This window comes from Acomys minous (assembly GCF_964271855.1).
Source record: "Acomys minous genome assembly, chromosome: 1".
In the NCBI taxonomy this organism is placed as follows: domain Eukaryota; kingdom Metazoa; phylum Chordata; class Mammalia; order Rodentia; family Muridae; genus Acomys; species Acomys minous.
The window spans coordinates 157,657,796-157,675,456 of NC_140483.1; the positions used below are offsets into that span (position 1 = coordinate 157,657,796).

Below are 17,661 nucleotides of genomic sequence, written 5' to 3' on the forward strand. Positions count from 1 at the left end.
AGACTATCTCAGACAAATGACATCATCTTTCCCATACCATCACCTTTAGTCAGGCTTCTAGGTGGTTGGGAGACACCGATGGATTGAACATTGCTCATGGTGTTAGGGCCTTACAGTCCTCCACCATCACACACACTGAAACAGACACATAGTATACTCTACTGAGAACTGGAGTGTGTGTGTGTGTGTGTGTGTGTGTGTGTGTGTGTGTGTGTGTGTGTGTGTGTAAGAGAGAGGGGGTTGAGAGGGAGAGAAGGAGAGGCAGAGGGAAATAGAGAGGGAGAGGGAGAGGAAGAAGAAGAGGGAGAGAGAAGGGGATCAGAGACTCCTGGAATTTCCTTAGATTCTTAAGGTTCAGATCAGCAAAGATTTCATTCTATCTCCTTCCTCTCAGTTTTGGAGTAGCACACAATTTTCAGAATTCATTGAAGAAAATCAATCAGTGTGAATGAGAACATGACAGGATGGACAAGGGGATTGGGGAGGGTTGGAAACAAACAAGCTTAGATTTTGACTCTTTTTTTTTTTTTTCTGCCAGTTTGGCTTTGACCAAATCACTTTGTGGCCCTTGGTCTTTGAACGCTGGCTTATGAAGTGGGAATAACTGTCCTGACCCCATATGTTTTGAAAAAAGTAAAAAGTGACATGGAAAGGTTTAGAACCCTGAGTAGATCTGGATTCCGGTTAGGGAGACCCCTATTAATGCACACATCCTTGAGTCTAATCCCTATGAATCCTTAATTTTTATGTTTGTAATTCTGATAGTTTACATCGAGATTTCTAATTTGTCTGCATATAATTCATTAAAGAAATTTACAGCCAGAAATGCAAATTTGTATCATGCTTAAAGTAACATGTACCTTCTGATTTAGAAAGAAAGAAAGGGTATATTTTGTGTTTTCATTTTTAAACTACAGCAAACAAAATATGTTTCACAGCATAACCATATTCCAGCAGGATAAAATATGGCACATAAAAATGTTTATAAATGGTAAAAATAAAAACTTACCCAAGGGGGTGTTAGAATTGGAAGCCAAGTTGGCTGGTGATGGAGGTTTGTCAGAAGATGAGAGACTGCCAGACAACCATAGAGGCCTCAGTGAAGTGCTGAGAGCAGCTCTCTCTCATGCCAGGATAATTTGAAGCCTCATTTCCTCCCTGCTTCTCTTCCCTTTGATAGCCATTCATGGGAGACAATTACTGTGATGCCATCAACAATCGAGCCTTCTGCAACTATGATGGTGGGGACTGCTGCACCTCTACAGTAAAGACCAAAAAGGTATGCCTATGTTTACCTTCTCATATCTGTCACCTTGATGGCTCTCCAGCCTGCTTATCAAAGTCTCTTCTTTGGATGACTTGGTGTTGTGGATAGTTAATGTTCTATTTTCAGGCTTACTGTCATTCTAGTTTTTGTTTTTGTTTTTGTTTTTTTAATTCCTTTAGTTAATAGTGAAGCTTCTATCACTTACTGGGAGCTAGCTGGTCTTTGCAGATGCTCTTCAAAACTTAGTGTCGGCCATGGAAGCATATAAATAGAAGAGCAACACACTTTAAGAACAGATTGGAAAGAGAAGACTGGTCAGAGAAGGCCCTGCATAGTGATTAGTAGCTATACCACATCAGCAAAGGAAGGAACGTGGAGGTGGCAAGGAAAAGAGCATTTAAAGCGAGAGACTAGCTTGTAAATCCTAGAGAGAACATATATTCTAAGTAATACATCAATATCAGAGGGTAAGAAAACACAGGACACTGGCAACCAAGACACTGGCAACTGGGATGTCTACACACTTTGAACATTATTTTTTGTTTTGTTTTGTTTTGTTTGTTTGTTTTCAGCCCATGGCACTTGAAGTCTATGAAGGGCCTTGTCTGTATGTGGGAAGACAGCTTGGGGTGTGATTTTCTTTCACTGGCATTAGGATAACTCCCTCCCCCCCCCCCCAGAAAGTGGAAGATGAGCATATATTCAAATCAGAGAAGTGATAATGGCTGACAAATAAGAACTCTGGGGTTCTCAGAATCCAGCCAGTCCCAAGTGGGTAGTATTTTCACAAAATGCCTGACCTTTTGTGGTTTTAGTTTTGACCTTTTGCTAAAAGACTGAAGATACATGTTTTCTGCTTAATATAGAGGAATTAAAGCAATTTCCTCTTTATCAATTTTATAATTTTATCCTAATAATGAACTAATATATATCTCACTATTTGGGAAGTCAGGAAAGAAAGGAATAGGAAAACATTTTTAGTCTATTCTAGCCTGGAGAAAATCATGGTTGTTTTTTATTTTACATATTTCTTATTACTTGACTGTTTCATAAATTCTAGTCCTTTTGCTCCTCACCCTCATCCCTCCCTTCCCCATTGAAACCCTTCCTTCTAAACAAGTCCAGACTCTGCTTTCTTGCCTTCTTTTTATGTGTAGCTTCTTGCCTGAGCATGAGTGAGGGTTATTTACCTGTACCAAGGGCAACTTATCAGTGTTATGCCACTGAAGAAAAGGACGCTCCTTTGTGGATGTGTTTTACTTTACATAGTTTGTAAGTACAAACCTATGTACATCTCTTTAAATCAGTGCATTCCTGGTTTGGGATCTAACTGCTTGCTGTTTGCTTGGCACAGAAAATTATATACATATAAATGATCTAACATTCCAGGGGTCTTTTTTCTATGTTGTTGTTTATTAGTCAATTGTGTTGTACAGAATTTGTGCTATGTAACCATTTACTTTGACTGTTGTCTTGATCTTTTGAGTTATTTTCATTTCTTGTGCATGTAAGTACTTTCAGAGCTTCAACTGTTCCTTTACAAAGTCATTTCTAGGACTGAAATGACTAGGATTGAAGGTGTAAGCATTTTAAGATTCTTGATGTCTGCCTCCTATTGAATATGGCCTATCATAATTCATATTTCATCCCATGAGAGTAGACTTTTTTTTTTAAATGAATGGAGAGTGTACTTGAACTTCTTGAACAAGCTATTCTGTTCACTCAGGGATGATAAGCAACAAAACAAAACAAGCAAATAACCAATAACAGCAAACAGGTAAGTAAATAGCCTCATCTTCCAGGCCCTCTCGTGGGCTCTTCTTTCTCTGAAATTTGAGAATTCTATACAGATTACCCTGTATTTCCTTCATCTACGCTGACATTCCCTTCTTCTTTACTTACTTTGTAGATATAAATTATTGAGCCAAGACTTTTTTTTTTTAATCTGCATGTCAACTCTGACAGGTCAATATTATTACCTGCATAAAACAGACAAACTAACTTTGGCTCCAAGTAATTATGAGGCTTGCCCAAGTTCACTTGACCAATGATTGGCAAAGTTCAAATTCAAATCCAGTTCTGTCTGAATCACAAGTCCTTCTCTTTCTTCTGCATAGAGCTGAGTCTCATAGGGTGAGAGTACCTGTGAATAGGGCCTTGTTCTCAGTGCACCTGGGCATGGCCCTACCAGTTTAAGTTGGAGACGTTTTATGGTGAACCAAGGCTGCCAGGGAACTTGGGTGGGGGACCCTCCCTGTGGCAGATGAAGGCAGCCATCCCAGAAGCAGTGTTGTCTAGGTATCTATGACATAACTGGATGCCCAGTTTGGGGGTTATAAATGGGAGAGGGGAAAGTTCTGATTCTGCCTCTAGCTTCCCTAGTAAGAAGCCTCTTACTGAGAAGGAAAGGCTATCTTGATTTCATGTTCCTGATATTACTTGTCCTGTCTATTTCCTTCTCACCCATAACCTTGGTGTCTATCATTTGAAATTCCCTTTCCCTGAGCACCCAGTCTGGTACTCATAAATTCATTCACAAGGAAGTGGTGCTGCAAATACTTGAATGTGCCTGCTAAGCACTCATTCCACTGTTGTAGAGTTATGGTTGGAATCTCTGTGCACAGTGTTTCCAAAACTGTCTGTTGAGGAAGAAAACACACTCGGTGCAGTCAAAACCTGAGTACAAGGTGACAGAGATGTATGTGGGATTAGGATCCCCTACTTCTGGGCTAGTATTTACTGACCATTGACTCTCTTACACATAGCATTAACTGCTTTCCCATGCCATTTCACCTCACAAGTACCATAGCGTTGTTGTAGATGCTGATGAAACTCGAACTTAGAAAGTCTTGGGTCATGCAGCCAGTAGCTAGCAGATGTGAGATACAGATCTGTAGTATTCAGTAAACATATCACCAGCCCCTAACCCTTTTGACCATCTTTCAGTGCACTTGTGGCTTGTCAAAACATCTTGTGTTTTTCCTTATGGCAAGTTTCTTTCTTTATACGTATCCATACACTCAAGGACCAAGGTTAGGATGGACTTCCTTAGAAATAGCGTTTTCCAGTTATCTGGCTTAGTGTGATGTCTTCTTCCTCCTCTGTCTGTGTATACACAGCTTGTCCCCATATCCTCTTTGTAAAATAGCTTGTGAACTCCTTCCATTTGCCCACCATCAACCTTGTAGAATATCCTGGGCCAAGCTGGCATACAAAAGCAATATTGGAAACTTTGATGGCATGACTATCCAATTTCCCACCCAAACACCTGCCTGAAGGGTGAGGCAGGCAGGAAGGGGTTGGTAGGTCTCTGCTCCTTAAGATGTTGGCTTATTATTGTTTTTGGAACCACAAGCCATGAATATAGAGCAGCTGTTCATGATGATTGCTCCTGTTTCTCATCATAAAAACAGCAATTTTAGTAAGTTGATTTAATAATTTGATTCTAAGTAAGCATATGTTAGGACTGTGAGGGAAATTCTTTTAACATGGTCAATGTGCTAAGGCTTTAGCCTACAGCTCTAGTTATTTTCCTGTCTCAGGTGACTGAGTCTAGGGAGTTGGGCTATGGTATGGAGTAATTATCCTATATACTCCTGGTGGGCCATACGCATCATGTGTTCCTATGTCTTGGTATTTGGATATTTGAGGACACATGTCTAGTTTCTAAGGTAATATTGTCAAGAAGCAGTAAATTCAAGGCTAGTAAGGACTGGGGACATAAGAATAAGAAGAAACCATCTCAGAAGTCTGTGTGCAGGATGACACATCTAAGTAAAGACAATACCCACAGGGCTACCATATCTGTTCACTAAGTCTAGAGGGTGTTAAGCACATCTCTTTTGCTCACTGATGCATTCCAAATTTCAGTGCACCTCACAATTTCTTGTCCCATGGTAGGTGTTCATTTAATACCCACAAACTAACCTTTGTGCAAAGAGTGAAGTAATGATAATCTTTGCTATGGAAGAGAAACTGGGATAAGCCTTGTGTAACAGCAGGCTGTGTACAACTATACCAAGAGTATCCTGAGGATACATATTTGGATTTAGAGTGCATGTTGGCAATAATATAACAAATAAGGAGTGTTAACAAAGATTCCTAGAATAGGTTACCCAGAAGATGAGACATAACACAGCCATAAAAACTTAGATGAAAGTTTTAAGAAGGAAGCAGGCACTGGGGGAAAGGAGAGAGCAGTGGCTTTGGCAAAGGGCACAAACTATATAAGTACCATCAATTATGGAAAGTGTGAGGAAAGTCACATCTGCCTTTACAGAGCCAGATCAGAGCACAAAGGAAGAAGAAAGAAGGCCAGAGGGATATGGATTTTATAACTTAAGCCAATATGTCTGATCATTCTCCAAAGGCAATGGGAAAACACAGAAAGTATTGCAAGTATGGCACCAGCTAGAAGGAACCAGGGATGATCCTTAGAAAACAAGGTGTATATTCCAGACTGAATATAGCAGAAAGCAAGGAGCTGGCTACGCAAAGCAGTCCAGCTGTGTCATGCCTGATGGTCACAGATATTGAAGGTGCTCTGGCTTGCTCGCATTCAAGGTTGACTGGAACATTTTTGTGTGGATCAGACTTGGAAAAGGGCTCTATCAATTTATTCCTATGAGGAAATACAAATATGCTGTTTCAAAAATTCTCTTCACTCTCACTGTTATCAATATCATCGCCTCCACCATCTTCACCATGTCATTATCAATGCCAGCATCACATGATCAATAGCACCATCACCATGGCTAGCACCATTATGACCATTATCACAAACAATACATTTTGTGGAATACACTGTGTTTAATGTTTTTCCTCAGTTTTAGATTTTGTGGAAAGAAGTTTCTTCTGATATCATTCTTATTATCTCCATTTTATTGAAAGAGGAAGTGAAGATCAGAAAAGGAAGTGACTTGGTTGAAATTATACCATAAATCAATCACAGGGCAAGAACCCAAACCTAAATTCTCCTTCCTTCTTTACCAGTACAACTCCTTTCTGTACCTGTACACACTATTCATCAAACAGGAATACGTTGCTCACACTTGAACACTTTTGTCCATTGATTGTGCTGTATCAGGCACTGCATCCCTCCCATTACCAAGAAACATATTGCTTCTATGTATCATGTCTTCATCTACTTGGCTTGATAACTATTTATAGGTATACTGTATATTGTTCCTATCTTGAGGAAGATCCAGTGATTGACCAAGGTTGCATAGCACAGGGGTGGCAGAACTAAAGCTTTCAGTCTGCCAGCACAGGATACTTCTTGTTTCCTCAACACACACACACACACACACACACACACACACACACACACACACACACACACCATATTCTGCCAATTACCTCCCTGTTGTGTATGAGTCAGAATCCAGCCCTTGTCTGTCTCCCAGCCCTAGAAAAGATCAACAGCCAGAGCTTTGTGGTACATTTGCTCAAGCTTCATTCCTGAGCCATTCACATCCATAGATGAAGGGGTTAGCATGGGCAGCTGACCCAGATGGAGAAAACCCAGGCCTGGACACGATCTACTAGCCAAGAGGAAAAGGCAGAGAATCATGCTTTTACTCATTGAGCCTGGCATGAGACAGTAGAGCTACACGGTTACTGGAAAACTTCAGACATGATCTGGTCACCATGGTATGTGATAGGGTTTCCTGGGAGGCCACATAGAGGAGTATCTAGGTAGGAATTCAGAGACTGGAAATCAGGCTCGTAGCTCTTACTGTATTGGACTGTGATTCTTGTCCCTGTTCATAGGTTTCTTCCTCTGCATTGAAATCAGCTTGACTCCTGTTCTTGCTTTTTTCGACGTGAGGGTGGCACTGAGAAATGGTGATAAACACAGATGCATGTCCCTGGCCATCTGCCAGCTAGTGACTCACTTCTTTGCATCTTAGTTTCCTCTAAGGTATAAGACAGGCGTAGTAAGAATAGGAACTTAATAGGGTTTCTGGGAAGCACTTAATGAGATTATACAGGTTGATATCATCTTAGGGCTAGGCTCACCAGAAGGGACAAAGGTCTAAGAGCTGATTTGGAAAGGAGCTGATTTCACCCACTCCTCACCAGCACGTTGTGGAGACTTTATGAAGGTCTATGCCTCTAACTCAGAGCCTACAAGTGAATGCCAAACCTCTACCATGATCTCATTAATATACCTTATACCTGTATTTAAAGAACATGGTGAACACAAAAAGGTGCTGGATTCACCTTGGCGACCATATCTTCTAGACATCATATTCTCATTACGTTTCATAAGGCTTACTTTCAGATATGTCTCTTTAAGAAATGTTACAACGTTCAGGGCTGATCTTTGTGGGATAGATATCTTATTAAAACGTAACCAGACCAGTGTAAGAAAAGTCTGGTGTCAGAACTTTGACTGCCAACAACTTTGGAGATGTTAGTGGTACTGACGAGGATAGGAAGAGAAACTGGCTAGGCAGTGTTTGTTGGGGAAGTCTGTTTCCAGTTCCAAAGCAGGAGGTATGGGTAGCTCAGTGGTATAGTGCTTGCCTAGCTTGTATAAAGCCCTATATTTAACACAACACAACACAACACACACACACACACACACACACACACACACACACACACACACGTGTGTGCGGGCACGCACGCTCACTACATTATCTAAAAATTTTTTTTTCTGGATGTGGTTCTACTTCCCTCTTTTCTCATACTGAAAAATATTTTCAGCCATATTGGATGGTAGATCATAAAGATCAAAGCTTACTATACAAATCTGGAAATTTAAGTCCCAAGAAGGGAAGTTATTCACAGAATGCTAACAGAAAGGGGGCCTCTGTCATGTGTGTTAACTACTTATTTATACATCAGTGTGCTCTCTTCTGATGAGTCCACACAGGGCTATCTCTTGGTGAGATTAAGTTTAACACCAGCCTCCACTGTCCCTCCCAGAATGAGAAGCAATTCTGTACAGGAAGTTTAAGAGTAAAATTCTCTGATATCCCAAGACCACAGGAAAGGAGGACAGAGAAACTCGAAGGCCTAATTCCAAAACAACAACAACAACAACAACAACAAAAAAAAAAGACGAAGAAAGAAAGAAAATATATGTGATATTTGAGAAATATGTAAGTGACTAGACCATAGAGTGTGAGGGAGAAAAGATGCAGGTGAGTTCTGAGAATCATTTTATGCTCAGATGATGTCAGGCCTTACACTAAGGTGGATCATTAGAATTTTCTAAGAGACGAAATTTGCCAAATATTCATCGATGGAGGACAAAGATGTGAGAACATCTTTGTTAGAACATATAAATCAATGGAAAAGAGTTACAGAAAGAATATAGAGAAGACATTAGAGCCAGCTGGAGGGTATTAAGGGCAGAATTTGAGCAAGCCCAGGAGAAATGACTGCGTGAGAGATGGACAAGTTGAGGACAAAGTGTGGAAGCAGGAAGAAGGCGGCAAGAGGCTGGGAAGATGGTGATATATGTGAGAGAGAAATCTGACTTAGCCTATTTTATTCATTGAGCATACCCTACGTGTTGGGCCATGTCCTGGGGATTCTGTGTGTCTCCACATGTTTGATCCTCACAAACATATGACACGAACTATTGCTACAGATTTAATCTCTGTTTTATACATGCTAAAACTATGGCTCATGACAGAGGAGGAATTTCTCCAAACTGTTCAGCAAGGGTGAAGCAAGAAGATGCAGTGGAGGCCCTGGGCTGCCAGCACGGTACTCTCCAATAGGTCAGCTATTGGAGTTTGTTTTGGATCTTTACTCAGTTTCTCTGTGTTGGAGGGGGGAGGTTATTTCTCTCTGTGTCTTTCCTGGTTCATACACTGTGTACTCCTACTGAAGGTAAAGAGGCCGTTGGAAATAAGTCTGAAAAAGAATATTGCACATTGTAGGGAGAACGCTTGAAAATGTGTTTTTTTTTTTCTCACAAGTTCCTAGAGGCTAGAATGCAAATGTTCTGAAGAAGGAAGAACAAGTAAGTGGAAATGAAAAGATAGGTGTTCAGTTGGGAAAGGCTGAAATTCATTAGCACAGCACCAAGTACCTATTAAGTAAAAGGTAAAACAAAGAGATACCTTAGACATGGGGAGGGGGCCTCAGGGGGAATAAATAGCAATTGCTGTTTCTGTGAGTTAGTTATGCTGAACAAGTTTAGCCCTGTCTCTATCTCAGTATCAAATAATTGGTGGAAAGGAGGTGTACTAATATGTGTACCATGTGTACATGAATATATGTCTGCATAATTGATCACTTAGTTTATCAAGCATGGTACTAGGTATTTTTCATGAGGTATTTTATTCATCCCTCATCACTGTGTCAGGAGACATAAGATGTATCTCCATTGTGCCTATTAATGAATGAATTTGCTAAGACTCCAGGAAATGTCATATGTTCAAGGTCATCCCTGAGATAGATGAGAAAGAGGGGCTAAGGTTAATATTTAAATTTAAATTATTTCAAATATTTCATGATGGAGAGACGTTGATAATTATGGAAGTAAGAGGAGAGAGAGAGAGAGAGAGAGAGAGAGAGAGAGAGAGAGAGAGAGAGAGAGAGAATATTAATCCACAAGTACATAATATCAAGGGAGAGAAAGATGCTCTCAGAGACTATGTGAGCACTTGGAGACCCTGCCTAGGCAGGAGGCGAATGAGGTCATTAAATCCATCTGCGCAGATGGGGGACCCTCTGGGGAAAGTTATAAGCAAATGTCATGATGCAATACGGTGCAATCGACTTGTGTTAGTTCAGGCTGGGACTCCAGCAGGGATTGCGCTGCAATCTTTGGAAAGATGGATCATGTGCCGGATGTGGAAGACACTTGCTCTGTTGGGCTTTTCCTACCACTTTCTAAAAAGGCCAGCCAGCCCAAGGTCATAGAACACATGAAGGGATGGACTGGAAATGGAACTTTGGCCTCTCAGATTTTCTTATGCTAATGTCTGTTTCCAACAAAGGTACTCCCAACAAAATGAATTCAAAACTTTTATGTAAAATGCTCCTTATTCAGGATTTCAGGCCCCATCCAAGGTGATGTAAACTTGTTTTATACATTCTTTTGCTTTCATTTATGCCTCCCCAAACCCAAAATATCATATTTTCGCACTATAAGAAGCACCTGACCATAAGACACATCCAGGTTTTAGAGAAGAAAACCAGTATAAACAACAATTGGACCATAAGGTACACCTTAATCTCCTCCCCCTTACTTTTTGGGGGAAAACTTGTGTCTTATCTTCTGAAAAATAAGGTACTAGTATGTGCAGAGAGCTTTTTACTTTAAAAAATGTGCTCACATCCTTTATTTTCATCTGTTCATCATAGCCATTTTACTTGTTAGATTTCCCATTGTAGAATCATCTTAACAAATTTTATCAGTGCTCATTCAGATTTTTATCCATGTTGCTCAGCCCATGTAGCTGAGTCAGTTGTTTTCAAGGCACAGAGAGAAGTAGCTTATCCTATTTTAAATACCAGATGAATCACTAACTTTGAGCATATAGCATCCCTTCTTTGCTTTGAATTTCATCATTGATAAAAAAAAAAAAAAGGCAGTTGGTACAGAGCTATAAAATCGAATCAGAGTTGGTATTTTCCTTCTTTAAATTTTTTTTTTTTACTTTTATTGAATGCCTATAATTTACACGTCATCCACCAAAATCCCTCTCCTCTCCTGAGTAAACTAAAACAAACAAAAAATCTTGTCACAGAAGCTGTAGTATATCACGCAGTATAGCCTTTTGTTCATATATGTTTACTTTCAAATTTTCATTGCTACACGTCATGGGTCTGGTTTGAGGCCTACACTATTGTTACCGGATCCTCATTGGGACTGCTGTCGGATATCCCATTGTGTCTGTGTGTCAAGGAGATTCTTAATCTTTGAATCTGCAGGTCTGGCCCCTTCATGTGTTCAAGCAGGTCATACATGGGGTAGATGTTGGGGTGAGGTTCACTCAGAGCCCTGGATCAGAGCCTGCTCCCATGTCCTCAGGGCAGGGCCTACTCTCTTGCTCACTTGTCATCATGACAGGGCCGACTCACCTGCTCCCGTGTCCTCAGGGCAGGGAAGAATTGATATTTTCTTATCTGAAAAGTTCATTGCCTGACAGAGAATTCCTCTCCAAAAGAATCCCACTATGATAATGACCTTCGTGTTATGGGAAAAGGTTATTGTAGTGCTATCAAAAAGTAGAACCATAACTTGAACTTGAATCTATTTTTCAAATTTAGTGACTGTCCCCTTCATCTTTACCACCACTCGGAAAATTAGACCAAACGGTCTGATTCATTCCTTTTTTTCTATCTGCAGGTCACCCCTTTTCCTATGTCCTGTGACCTACAAGATGACTGCGCATGTCGGGACCCCGAGGCCCAAGAACACAGCCGGAAAGACCCTCGGGGATATAGCCATGGCTAAGGAAAGACAGGTTTTGTCAACGATTTTCCAACGCCAGGACCCGCATCCCTCTGGTATTGATTTCACAGTCTGCTGCTCAATGAAATGGCCTCTCCACACCAGGGATCCTTAGCACCCAACCGGTCTGCCTTTAATTTCACCCAGGAAGGACCAACTATGGGGCAATGGACTGAGTCGCACCATGTTGAATGATGGAATGGAATACTATCCCACAGTCTAAGGATTGCATGTACAGCATGTAGTCCTGAAGCCTCTGAAAATTTACCATTTGTCACACTACCACAGCCCCAAACAACAAAACAACAAGATCATGTTGTGTATCAAGGAGTATGCACATCTGTGGTTAGTATGCATGCATCCATACACATCCATACAAACATCTGTTTGAGGGCAGTTTTGAAAACTGAGCAGAAATCAACTGGAAAAAAAATGCCAAAAATGTCAGTCTTTCATTTCCTATGCTCCCACTCAACACTGCCCTTGGGAGGAAGAGACTTGGTCCTAGAATAGGACCAAGTACTAAGAAACCAATATAGCTCAGACTCTGAGGCTCAGAATATGTAGTTCATACATTGTTGTGCAGTGCTTTGGGGCCAGAAGTGAAATGATTTGTAGTTACCAACCTTCTAGGGAACTTGGGCCCCCAAAATGGTCAGGATTCCAAGGTGTGCAAAGCTTCCCCAATTTTTTTGCTGCCGTGGGGATTTTGCCCCAACACCAGGGTGCAAGACCGAACTGGAAATGGCATAGAACTGCAGAATCAAAGTGTTCTAACAGCTCCCTGCTCGAGGCTTGAGGTCCTCATGTCCCTGCCAGACCTCACCCATTTTCCAGATCTTACCTTGGGACCACATTTGCTGCTACTTTTCTTGCTGCTCTGTCTGATAAATTTCAGTGCCCTAAGATGGTAGAACTAGGTTAGAACAAATTCCATACAATCTAGTAGACTGCCTTAAAAGTGATTCATATTTTTCCACAGTTCCTCATGCCTTGGCCCATCTGAGAGAGGGAGAGAGGGGGAAAAAAACCCCTCATAGTTTTAAGTCCTTCATGAGTAGATTTCTCATTCTAGAAAAGAGTTGAGAGATGCCAGATGCTGGAGCCCTTCCTGAGAGTCCAGAATGGCTAAGCCAGTGTTAGATTTTTTTTTTTTTTCTAATCAAGTACAACAGTGTTAAACGTGGGAACGCTGGAGCTACCCAGAGGCTGTTGAAATAATCAGGACTTGAGTTACTGTCCTTATCCCAGTTTTCCTAGCTCTCTAGGATAGAACAATCTTTGTTCTTGAGACTCCTACTGTTACATTAGCAGATACGTTTCTGAAACATCTTGGATTTGGGCAATTTAAATTGTACTCTAGAGGAACATTAATGGGAAGCCCTGGAGATCCAGACTGAGCCCCACCATAGTCATTACATTTTGCATATAATTTTTCAGACGTTAGGACTCTTTCCACATCCACTGCTGGACACCCCTCCTTCCTCTCCCATATTTAGTCTTTACGTGTCAAGAGGAAAGGAGTTGGCTATACATGGAAGCCAGCAATGTATGCAGGGCCTTTGATGTTTCTTTTTCTTTTTCTTTTGGGTTTTGCCTCTTTTTAGTCACCTACCCTCTGAATTCATATTGGAAATGATTAACACAGGATGAGGTGGATAGAATAGATAACTTTGACATAATTTTTGAAATGTGGAGCTGGGAAGCAATGGGATGAGAGGATCTCAGTGAATCATATAACATAAAGATGACAGTATATCAACTGATCTCAAGTCTAGTGGAGATAACCAATAAAAACAAAGTCTGGAAAAATGCAAAGTGCCAGCCCATGTGCAGCCATCCTTCATCTAAGGCATTCATTGTTAATCCATCATGTCCCCTTTTCTACTGGGACCAATGGTAACTTTACCAACTGTGTTTTTATTTTAAGACCAATAGCTTTTTCCTATTGACCAAGAACACTTGAAAAGTTATCTATTGCCCATCTGTGATCGGTAGCATCAAGAGACATATGAAGGTGCTTTTTGCACTGGTACCCACAAAGACAGATACAGTGCTTAGATTATGCAGTGTGGCCAATCACAAAGCCTCTGAGAGTGAAGTCTCAAATGGAGAATTGGCTACCAGTGTGATGGCCAAGCACTTTGGCTCCTCCAAAGCCATATCTCATTTATACACAGGGTATTTCCCCCTGTAATTACTAGGACCAATCTTTAGCAAAATATAAGAACAATTTTTATGGGAGGTGGCCTGATTATGCTTAACTCTCCAGTATCTTCAAACTTTTGTAAGCCTTCAGGCCCCTCTGTTGCCCAGAAGGGACAAGCTAAAGAGTGGTGACAGGGGCAGCCCTCTCAGTAGCTTAATATGCCCCTAAGATCCAAAGATGGCATTAATATCAGAGTTGTAGAAACTGAAGACAGCTCAAAAAACTTCCCTCCATCAATCCTCATCCAGCTCTATCTTCAGTCTGCTGTCATCTGTTCCTCTACTCTGCAGTTGGGCAAAGTTTCTTGCAGGCTGGCTCCTATGTTAAGATTCATAAACTGAATCAGGCCTTTCCAGGCAGATTCCCAGCCAGTTTCCTCCTTGCTGCCATTCAAATCTGTTGTGAACAAATTCATATTTGCCGAACCTAATAGATAAACGGGGGCTACACAGTTGGATGTGTAATTCATAAGATCTTCTCAGACCTTACTGCAGGACAGTCAGCTGTATTTTCACAACGCCCTGACTCCCAGTTTCATTTTCTTCCTGAGAATAAACTCCTTGTCACATCCCCTCACTCATCTGTTTTGGACAATGGAGTAATCAGGAGGAGGCGGGCCTGAGACACTGTTGTACAACCACAGCTTAGGGGCCCTAAAGCACTTGGGAGTTCTGCAGCTGAAGCAGCATCAATCTGTTAGCAGCAAGAAGCAAAGATGAGATGGACACTTCTCTGAGCCCCATCTGGGAAACTGTTCCAAACCGCAGCTCCCTGTCTGCCCAGAGGACTTGCATTACCCCTAAGTTTTGTGCCAACAACCTCGTAAGGGAAGTTAGTGTGGGAAGTCAGTCAGTCCTTGGGAAGTCAGTGCGGGTAGGTGAGGTGGGGTGTAAAGCAAAGGAGAGATTAGCGGTCTTAAATAGCAGGCCTTTGGAGAAGGAAGGAGTCAGCTGTTGCTTTTGGCCTCAGCACACTGGGCCACTGCCGAGACTATCCTCTGTCTCCTTCCCACTTTGGCCAATGCCTAAATGCTATTTGTTGAAAATAATTCTTTGGGACAGATTTCAGCTACCTCCCTTCCAGGTTCGATTTAACTTGGTTGTAACTGTCAATTTGTTAAAGGTCTTACCTGTGTGATTTTTTTTTAAAAGAAAGAAAGAAACAAACAAACAAACAAAGAAAGAAATAGAAAAAATGAAAGAAAAGAGAAGAACAGAAGAAGAAGGAAACATAGTCATGTTAACAGTTTCAGTGTGTGTGTGTGTGTGTGTGTGTGTGTGTGTGTGTGTGTGTGATTTTTTTTTCTGGAATTATTTCAAGTGAGAAAATAAATAGAAGGAATTAAGGGTGACAAAGCTGTAAAGATAGAAATTAATAGAAGATAATACGATTACAAGGAACTAAACACATGATTCAAACCTAAGAAAAAGAAACCTATTTTTGTGCTTCTTGGAGGAGACTGTTTATTCCACAGCCTGAGTAGGTGGAGATGACATAGAGATCTCTCTAGAAGATGTAGAGGGGGTTTTATGGCACTGTCTAATATTTTCTGTACATTGTGCTAGATCCAGGAAGTAAGGCATTTTCTCCCTTGAGTTGTTGTTAGTTGGGCATTTTGTTCATTTTTTGGTGATTGTCCATGGTAGAGGGAACTGGGGAAGGTTTGATATGTTTTTTATCAAATGTTATAGGATAAACTGTGTCCTTTTTATACTCTACAATATTTGTATTTGCCCTGAGCTCCCCCAAGGCTCTCCTAAGAAGCTGCTACATGACTAGACAGGTGATCCCATTGAATTTTGAGAGAGAGAGAGAGAGAGAGAGAGAGAGAGAGAGAGAGAGAGAGAGAGAGAACAAGCAAACAACGAAATAGAATATGAATTTTCTGAAAGGCCCCTTTTGTAATTTATTCAGGTTTTGCCAAATTCCTAGCTATCATTTCCTTTCGAAGAACAACGTAATAATAATCAAGCTAGAAGTTTATGTGTCTGGTACAAAGCTCCAGGATGCTTGACTCTAGGAAACAGTTCACTCAGTGATCTTGAATAAGTCATCAAATTGTGTCTACATTTGCCTCAGTTTCTCTAGCTGAAAAAAATGGGGATACTACTACTTACCTACCTCACAGTGGGAGGTCAGAGGATCATGATGCCCTGAGGTGTTTAAATGGAGTAAAAATCTGTAAGGGACACCACCTGATTAAAAGTCCATAAGTTACTTTTTAAGAATGCAAAGGCCCATTGCTCTTTTCAGAGATAGGGAGTTCTTGCTTGGCATTTCAAGGCACAAAGCTGGAATGCCTAGATTATAGTCCACCTTAAGTCAGTGCATTGGGGAATATTTTGCTCTTTAGATAAGTTTCCCCTCCCTTATTCTGGCTTTTACTAATTCAATGATTTCATCAAAATCCAATGGCTTCCAACAGTAAAAAGTCAGTCTGTTGTCATCTGGTTAAGATTTTGGGTTGGGGGGAGGAACCCTTTCTATTTACAGAGTAGGAGGGTATTTGACATCTCTTCTCCAGTAGATTCCTCACTCCTCAGACTTGGTTTCTACTTCACATGTTTAGTTAGGAGAAGAATTAACATTCTGAGTCAAGTTGGGCTTAGTAAACTTCACACCAGCAGTCAGTGAGGAGAACTTGGAACAATTATTGAGTTGCTTTCTTGGGTCTCTATAATCAATAACCTGTCTTCAGATATCTATCTATATAAAGATATTATATATAAATAAAAATTTACATATATATGCACATGTATATATAGTTGTACATATATGTGTGTATATATATACTTAAATGTAATATTTACAAAACTGTGATCTCGTCTAGAGAAAATGTATTCATATTACAAACTGCTCTTCCATATTTATGTATCATATTATACCTTTTTATTATTGTCATAATTGTTGAGGGTATTTCTAATTATTATGATGTTAAAATCTGTTTAGCACCTTCTGGAAGCAACCAAAAAATATGACTCTTCATTGAAGTGCTTAGAATCTGTTCTACTGGTCTACTGTAAAAAACAAAACAAAAACAAAAATAAACAAAAATGAAAGAAAGGAAGAGAGAAAGAGGGAGAGAGAAAAGAAAGATAAAAGCAATGTAAACAGCAAAAACTAAATACAACTCTAACCTTCTTCCTGTACCTCATGCGCAGAAATGTGCTGCTCTTGTTTTGGGTTTTATTTTTCCTCTTTATGTGTTTTTATGGATCTAAGTTAAGTCTTTCAGCAATATATAAAATGTAAATAGTTAACTTTATTTATTAAGAATGTCATCTTTTTTAATTTATATTTACACAATGGTTCATCTAATTTATTTTTTCTATATGGTTTTAAATACTCAGACATATTTTACTGTTCATGGTATTTTTATCCTCTTCTCATGGATTTGTGTTTCCATACTGTTCTCTCTGGTCTCAGTTATAGGTTGGATCTGATACACACTCAAAAATAATGTCAAAGACAAATATTTTGCCACTGTTGATTACTATACCTTAAAGTTCTATATTATGAAAATATACAATAGCTTGTCTGCTTCAGCATGTTGTTGTGTGGTTTTTGTCTATTGTAGAGTCATATAGAATAGTCATGTGTGTGTATACACTCATGCACACCCATGCGTGCATGCACACATGCAATACTATGGAAAAAACATGTGAGCTTATAATTAAAAAATCAATGAAAAAAGCATGAAATTGAATTAAATATATACTAAATCCTCTATACAATTCCTGAAAAGTATCTGTATTTTGT

The 17,661-nt window shown here is 40.2% G+C and overlaps 1 protein-coding gene across 1 annotated transcript in view; it reads left to right on the top strand.

Annotated features, from left to right (window-relative positions):
- The window catches only part of PAPPA (pappalysin 1), a gene marked incomplete at its 5' end in the record, with an annotated part of 252,028 nt that extends 234,581 nt beyond the window's left edge, over window positions 1-17,447 (top strand). The window contains 2 exons of the mRNA XM_084793333.1: window positions 1,181-1,279; window positions 11,589-17,447. Coding sequence (XP_084649459.1) covers window positions 1,181-1,279; window positions 11,589-11,696 — 207 coding nt within the window. The 3' untranslated portion in view covers window positions 11,697-17,447. The remainder of the gene's footprint in view (window positions 1-1,180; window positions 1,280-11,588) is intronic.
- Window positions 17,448-17,661: the final 214 nt, after the last annotated feature.